This window comes from Eriocheir sinensis, chromosome 54 (assembly GCF_024679095.1).
Source record: "Eriocheir sinensis breed Jianghai 21 chromosome 54, ASM2467909v1, whole genome shotgun sequence".
Lineage (NCBI taxonomy): Eukaryota > Metazoa > Arthropoda > Malacostraca > Decapoda > Varunidae > Eriocheir > Eriocheir sinensis.
The window spans coordinates 4,989,898-4,997,600 of NC_066562.1; the positions used below are offsets into that span (position 1 = coordinate 4,989,898).

Below are 7,703 nucleotides of genomic sequence, written 5' to 3' on the forward strand. Positions count from 1 at the left end.
CACTACCCTCCCGAGTTTCGCGATCTTCGAGTTTCGCGCTAAGGGTCGTATTTTCAAACATTTCCCAAGTACACACATTTGACAAGGCTTTCGTAGGAGTTTCGGGCATTTCCAGGGGAAGTTTTATGACCCCGGTGGTAGTGTGACCCTTCTTCTGTACCATGAACCTTAAAACACACATATGACAAGGCTTTCGTAGGAGTTTGGGGCATTTCCAGGGGAAGTTTTATGACCCCGGTGGTAGTGTGACCCTTCTTCTGTACCATGAACCTGAAAACACACATATGACAAGGCTTTCGTAGGAGTTTGGGGCATTTCCAGGAGAAGTTTTATGACCCCGGTGGTAGTGTGACCCTTCTTCTGTACCATGAACCTGAAAACACACATATGACAAGCCTTTCGTAGGAGTTTGGGGCATTTCCAGGAGAAGTTTTATGACCCCGGTGGTAGTGTGACCCTTCTTCTGTACCATGAACCTGAAAACACACATATGACAAGCCTTTCGTAGGAGTTTGGGGCATTTCCAGGGGAAGTTTTATGACCCCGGTGGTAGTGTGACCCTTCTTCTGTACCATGAACCTGAAAACACACATATGACAAGGCTTTCGTAGGAGTTTGGGGCATTTCCAGGAGAAGTTTTATGAACCCGGTGGTAGTGTGACCCTTATTCTGTACCATGAACCTAAAAAACACACATTTGACAAGGCTTTCGTAGGAGTTTGGGGCATTTCCAGGAGAAGTTTTATGACCCTGGTGGTAGTGTGACCCTTCTTCTGTACCATGAACCTAAAAACACACATTTGACAAGGCTTTCGTAGGAGTTTGGGGCATTTCCAGGAGAAGTTTTATGACCCTGGTGGTAGTGTGGCCCTTCTTCTGTACCATGAACCTAAAAACACATTTGACAAGGCTTTCGTAGGAGTTTCGAGCATTTCCAGGGGAAGTTTTATGACCCTGGTGGTAGTGTGACCCTTCCTCTGTACCATGAACCTAAAAAACACACATTTGACAAGGCTTTCGTAGGAGTTTGGGGCATTTCCAGGAGAAGTTTTATGACCCTGGTGGTAGTGTGACCCTTCCTCTGTACCATGAACCTAAAAAACACACATTTGACAAGGCTTTCGTAGGATTTTCGGGCATTTCCAGGAGAAGTTTCATGACCCTGGTGGTAGTGTGACCCTTCCTCTGTACCATGAACCTAAAGAAACACTTATTAGAACCCGACTGACCCCTTCTTTGACCTTTTGAAATAGCTGATGTGAGAAGCGAAGTCTTATTTACTGTTGATATGCTCACTGGCGCCACAATGTGAAATGCGGACTGACGGGACCGTAGATTTTTACCTTAATAACAAGCGTGCTCTCTCTCTCTCTCTCTCGCTCTCGCTCTCGCTCTCGCTCTCTCTCTCTCTCTCTCTCTCTCTCTCTCTCTCTCTCTCTCTCTCTCTCTCTCTCTCTCCGGCGTAAGTCAAACAGGTTGGTTCACTTCACACACACACACGCAAAAAGTTACGCCAAACTGGTTAATTATGCAACAAAGGACAACAACAACAACAGCCATTTTTTTCTTATACTTCATCAATTAAAAAAAAGATGAAAAGAATAGTTTGTCATTTTTTTATTATCTTTTTCTTTTATCTTTTCTCCCTTTCTTTTCCTTCTTTCTTTCTTTCTTTCTTTCTTTCTTTCTCGTCCTTTTATGCGTTTCCTTTCCCTTCCTTTTGATTTCCTTTCCTTTTCTTTTTTCTGTTATTTTTTATTATATTTTCTTTTATCTTTTCTCCTTTTCTTTTCCTTCTTTTCTTTCTTTTCCCTTCCTTCCTATCTTTCTTTTGACTTCCTTTTCTTTCCTTTCTTCCTCTTTTCTATTATTTTTTACCATCTTTTCTTTTATCTTTTCTCCCTTTCTTTTCCTTCTTCTTTCTTTCTTTTCCCTTCCTTTCTATCTTTCTTTTCCCTTCCTTTTGACTTCCTTTCCTCTCCTTTCTTTCTCTTTTCTCTCCTTTCTTTCTCTTTTCTCTCATTTTCTTGCCATTTTCTCTCCTCCCTCTTTCTTTATTTTCTCTTCTCTCCTTTCTTTTCACCATCTCTCTTTCTCCTCCTTCCCTCTTTATTCTTCCCTTCGCTTTTTTTCTTTTCCTTCCCATTTTCTCTTCCCTTTCTCTTATTTTTTATCCTCTCCTTTCTTCCTATCTACTCTCTTTTCCCTTCCTTCTTTTATTCCTCCCTTTGTTTCCTTTCCTCCCCTTCCCTTTTTTCTCTCTTTGTCCTTCCCTCCTTCTCCTTTCCTTGCCTATTCTTCCCTACCTTTTCCTTTCCTTTCTTCCCTTCCATCATGTAATTCCCCTTCCATCCATCTCTTCTCTATCCCTTCGTTCCTATCTCTTTCCCCTTCCCTTCCCTTTCGTTTCCTGTCCTTCCCTTTTACTCCCATACATTCTCCTTTTCTGTATTTTCTCTCTCTCTCCCTTTTCTTCTTTTGTTTCCCTTTTATTATCTTTCTTTCTTTCCCTTTCTCCCCTTTTCTCTGTTTCTTCCCCTCTCTTCGGTATCCATTCATTCCCATCTTCTCTGTCTTCTTCTCTCTCTCTCTCTCTCTCTCTCTCTCTCTCTCTCTCTCTCTCTCTCTCTCTCTCTCTCTCTCTCTCTCTCTCTCTCTCTCTCTCTCTCTCTCTCTCTCTCTCTCTCTCACACACACACACACACGGGGCTGGGTAGGCGTGGGGTTGCTGCCTGACTGTCCACTAAAACGCGAGTGGCCGCCCCGATGCCCCGCCCCGCCCGACCGTGCCCCGCCCCATGCCCCGGCTCGTAGGTATATAAGCCAGCCCGTCGCGCGCCGCCGGCCAGTGTCTGACTCAAGATGACCCTAATACAGCTGCTGTGGGAGGCGCTGCGCCCTCATGCCACGCTCGCGCTGCTCTTCGTCACTGTGATCCTGGCGGTGCGCTATCTCCTCGCCCCTCGCGGATGCCCCCTCCCCCCTGGCCCTTGGGGTGTTCCGGTGTTCGGCTACCTTCCCTTCCTCTCTAAGGACATCCACTACAGCCTCCTTGGTCTGGCGCGCCGCTTCGGGCCTATCTATAGCATACGCTTCGGCATCAAGAGGTTCGTGGTGCTGGCCGACCCCGATGTGATACGAGACGCCTTCAGGAGGGAGGAGTTCCACGCGCGGCCGTCCAACACGCTCTACGAGATCTTTGAGGGATACGGTGAGTGTTGTGTGCCTCCACGCGGCTAAGGAACAAGGCTGACTTAGGTGGTTAACTGCACGCCTAGGGAAAGGAATCACAAGGCTGAGTTAGGTGGTTGAAGACTTTGAACGCCTAGGGAAAGGAATCACAAGGCTGACTTAGGTGGTCTCTCTCTCTCTCTCTCTCTCTCTCTCTCTCTCTCTCTCTCTCTCTCTCTCTCTCTCTCTCTCTCTCTCTCTCTCTCTCTCTCTCTCTCTCTCTCTCTCTCTCTCTCTCTCTCTCTCTCTCTCTCTCTCTCTCTCTCTCTCTCTCTCTCTCTCTCTCTCTCTCTCTCTCTCTCTCTCTCTCTCTCTCTCTCTCTCTCTCTCTCTCTCTCTCTCTCTCTCTCTCTCTCTCTCTCTCTCTCTCTCTCTCTCTCTCTCTCTCTCTCTCTCTCTCTCTCTCTCTCTCTCTCTCTCTCTCTCTCTCTCTCTCTCTCTCTCTCTCTCTCTCTCTCTCTCTCTCTCTCTCTCTCTCTCTCTCTCTCTCTCTCTCTCTCTCTCTCTCTCTCTCTCTCTCTCTCTCTCTCTCTCTCTCTCTCTCTCTCTCTCTCTCTCTCTCTCTCTCTCTCTCTCTCTCTCTCTCTCTCTCTCTCTCTCTCTCTCTCTCTCTCTCTCTCTCTCTCTCTCTCTCTCTCTCTCTCTCTCTCTCTAAGGACTTCGCAAGCCTAGAAAAAATACAAGACTGGCTTCGTGGTTCTACTGTGCAAGGTTACAGAACACGATTCGCAGGTGTTTCAGGAGCGGTTAGTGTCTTGAGATGGGTCGTTTAAAGGGTTTACATGTATTTGAACTATATGCTTCGGGAAAACGATGTGCTGGTATTTCAAGCTGCTTTTTAATTTTACAACAAAGGAGACAGCTTAAGGGCACACAAAAGAGGAAACAGTAATAAAAAAAGCCCGCTACTCTTTGCTCCAAAAAAGAATCCAAAGAGGTGGCCGGAAGAGGGGTAGAGGGAGCTTTGTGAAATGATTTGGTTAGTTAAGATAAAAAAGCTTGTGGTTAGTCTTCTCTGGGCTTCATGTGGCTAAGGAACAAGGCTTATTTCTATATATATGTGGTTAGTGATTGTGCAGAGTTGGGGGGAAAGAATAACAAGATTGACTCCCGTACATACGTGTTTGGACTCTGCAAGGTTAGAGAAACGATGCGCAGATGTTTTATATGTCTTTAGGGAGTTAAATGAAAGGACATAGTGAGGGAAAGGCCTTGGCGTGGTTAGATAACAAGACTGTCTTCCATACATACGGGTTTGGACTCTGCAAGGTTAGAGAAACGATGCGCAGATGTTTAATTAGATGTCTTTAGGGATTTAAAGGACATGGTGAGGGAAAGGTCCTTGGCGTGGTTAGATAACAAGACTGTCTTCCATACATACGGGTTTAGACTCTGCAAGGTTAGAGAAACGATGCGCAGATGTTTTATATGTCTTTAGGGAGTTATAAATGAAAGGAACATGGTGAGGGAAGGGCCTTGGTGTGGTTAAACAATAAGACTGACTTCCATACGTGTGTTTAGAGACTCTGAAAACCATAGAGATAATGATTTGAATATATTTTAGGAGAATTTGTGATTTGAGAAAGCTTGATTGAAGGGTTGACATGTGTTCGAATGAGGTGGATAACGTGGATAGGACACAATAATAACGTCCTTTCATGTGTAGTTAGACTCTAGTACGAGGTGAACGATTTTCAGGTATTTTTTTTATAAGCGCAATGAGTTAGTTTAGAAGGATTGATAAAAAGGATGAGGTTAGTGTTATTCGCGTTCGTGTTAGCGGAAAATAATACTGGGTACCCTTAACATGTGGCTAGACTCGACTACAAGGTTAAAGAAAACAATTTGCAGGTGTTTTTATAAGCGCAATGAGTTAGTTTAGAAGGATTGATAAAAAGGATGAGGTGAGTGTTATTCGCGTTCGTGTTAGCGGAAAATAATACTGACTACCCTTATGTGGCTAGACTCGACTACAAGGTTAAAGAAAACAATCTGCAGGTGTTTTTACAAGCGCAATTACTTAGTTAAGGAGGTTTAATAAAAGGATATGGTTAGTGTTATTGGCGTTCGTGTTAGCAGAAAATAATAACGACTACCCTTATGTGGCTAGACTCGACTACAAGGTTAAAGAAAACAATCTGCAGGTGTTTTTACAAGCGCAATTACTTAGTTAAGGAGGTTTAATAAAAGGATATGGTTAGTGTTATTGGCGTTCGTGTTAGCGGAAAATAATACTGACTACCCTTATGTGGCTAGACTCGACTACAAGGTTAAAGAAAACGACTTGCAGGTATTTTTAAAAGCGCAATGACTTGGTTTAGGAGGTTTAATAGAAGGATATGGTTAGTGTTATTGGCGTTCGTGTTAGCGGAAAATAATACTGACTACCCTTATGTGGCTAGACTCGACTACAAGGTTAAAGAAAACAATCTGCAGGTATTTTCACAAGCGCAATTACTTAGTTAAGGAGGTTTAATAAAAGGATATGGTTAGTGTTATTGGCGTTCGTGTGGCTATACTTTGCTGCGAGGTTACAGAAAACAATTTGCGATGGTTTAAAATGCGACCTTGTAAAAATCTAATGAAAGGGCTTACGTGTTTTGAAATGATTTGGTCAAGTGTTCAGGGCATTCAAGTGGTTAGAGAGGACTGACTTTCACGGGTATTTGATGGGTGACTGTACAAGGTTACGGAATAGGAGTTGCGGATGTTTTAAGATACGAATTGACTCTAGTGGATAGTGGATAAGTGAAAGATAAAAGTGGACAAAAGAGAGGATAGCATGATATAGGTGGATAGAAGATAGTATAGTATGATATTATGGAGCAGTAAGTAGCGGGCTTTTTTTCATTATTTTTTTTTTCCTTGTGGCTTTGAACTTGTCTCCTTTGCTGTAAAAAAAAAAAGTAAATGACATGAATGGGCATTGAATGATTTAAATGGCAGTGAATGAATGATGAACGAGTATGCAGAAGCGAGGATTCATAGGCAAACTCAAGTACCCTTTTGCTGTTAGATGAAAGGTTACAGATATTTTCAGTGGGCTTTAGCAAGTTTAGTTAAAGGATATGGTGAGTGTCCTTGGATTTCACGTGGCTGGTTAACAAGAGCGACTTCCATTAATAGGTGGATAGAGAAGGCTAGATAGATAGATAGATAGATAGATAGATAGACAGATAGATAGATAGATAGATAGATAGATAGATAGATAGAGATAGAGATAGAGAGAGAGAGAGAGAGAGAGAGAGAGAGATATAGATATTTGAAGAAGGTTCGTGACTTGAAAAGGTTTGACAAAGGGTTTTAATGCATTCAAATTCTATAGAGAGCATTTCTTAGCTACACGAGACTGGGGAACAGGATCAAATTCTATGCATATGTTATTAATGACAAGATCAAAACAAAGAATCAGACATTTTTAATATCGTATGAGACTCTGGGATATTAGCTTTAAAGGGTTTCCAAGCATCTACGTCGTTAAGAAATGAGATCGAATTCCTTAATACAGAGTTAGTGATTTCAAATGGCTAAGAGAAGGATCCAGTAAGTATGTTGTATAGGATTCCAAGCATCTATAAGGTTGGTGTTCCTCGCATCTATATCGTTAGGAAATGAGATCGAATTCCTTTATATAGAGTTAGTGATTTCAAATGGCTAAGAGAAGGATCCAGTAGTATGTTGTATAGGATTCCAAGCATCTATAAGGTTGGTGTTCCTCGCATCTATATCGTTAGGAAATGAAATCGAATTCCTTTATATAGAGTCGGTGATTTCAATTGGCTAAGAGAAGGATCCAGTAGTATGTTGTATACGGTTTCCAAGCAGCTATAAGTATAAGGCTGGTGTTCCCCGCTTCCATGTCGCCAGGGAATGAGATCAGATTCCTTTATATAGAGTCGATGATTCCAATTGGCTAAGAGAAGGATCCAGTAGTATGTTATATAGGATTCCAAGCATCTATAAGGTTGGTGTGCCTCGTTTCTACGTCGTTAGGGAATGAGATCGAATTCCTTTACATAGAGTTCGTGATTTCAGTTGTCTAAGAGAAGGATCCAAGATTACTGTATAAGGTTTCCAAGCATCTATAAGTATAAGGTTGATGTTCCCCGCTTCCACGCCGTTAGGGAATGAGATCAGATTCCTTTATATAGAGTCGGTGATTTCAATTGTCTAGGAGAAGGATCCAAGATTGCTGTATAAGGTTCCCAAACATCTATAAGTATAAGGTTAATGTTCCCCGCTTCCACGTCGTTAGGAAATAAGATCGAATTCCTTTATATAGAGTTCGTGATTTCAATTGTCTAGGAGAAGGATCCAAGATTGCTGTATGAGGTTCCCAAACATCTATAAGTATAAGGTTAGTGTTCCCCGCTTCCACGTCGTTAGGAAATAAGATCGAATTCCTTTATATAGAGTTCGTGATTTCAATTGTCTAGGAGAAGGATCCAAGATTGCTGTATAAGGTTCCCAAA

General features: G+C 42.5%; 1 protein-coding gene across 1 annotated transcript in view; it reads left to right on the plus strand.

Annotated features, from left to right (window-relative positions):
• The first annotated feature begins 2,831 nt into the window (after positions 1 to 2,831).
• Positions 2,832 to 7,703, plus strand: part of LOC126983591 (cytochrome P450 18a1-like) — a 12,542-nt gene continuing 7,670 nt past the window's right edge. Inside the window, exon 1 of the mRNA XM_050836400.1 lies at positions 2,832 to 3,211. Within this exon, the coding sequence (XP_050692357.1) occupies positions 2,863 to 3,211 (349 nt within the window). The 5' untranslated portion in view covers positions 2,832 to 2,862. The remainder of the gene's footprint in view (positions 3,212 to 7,703) is intronic.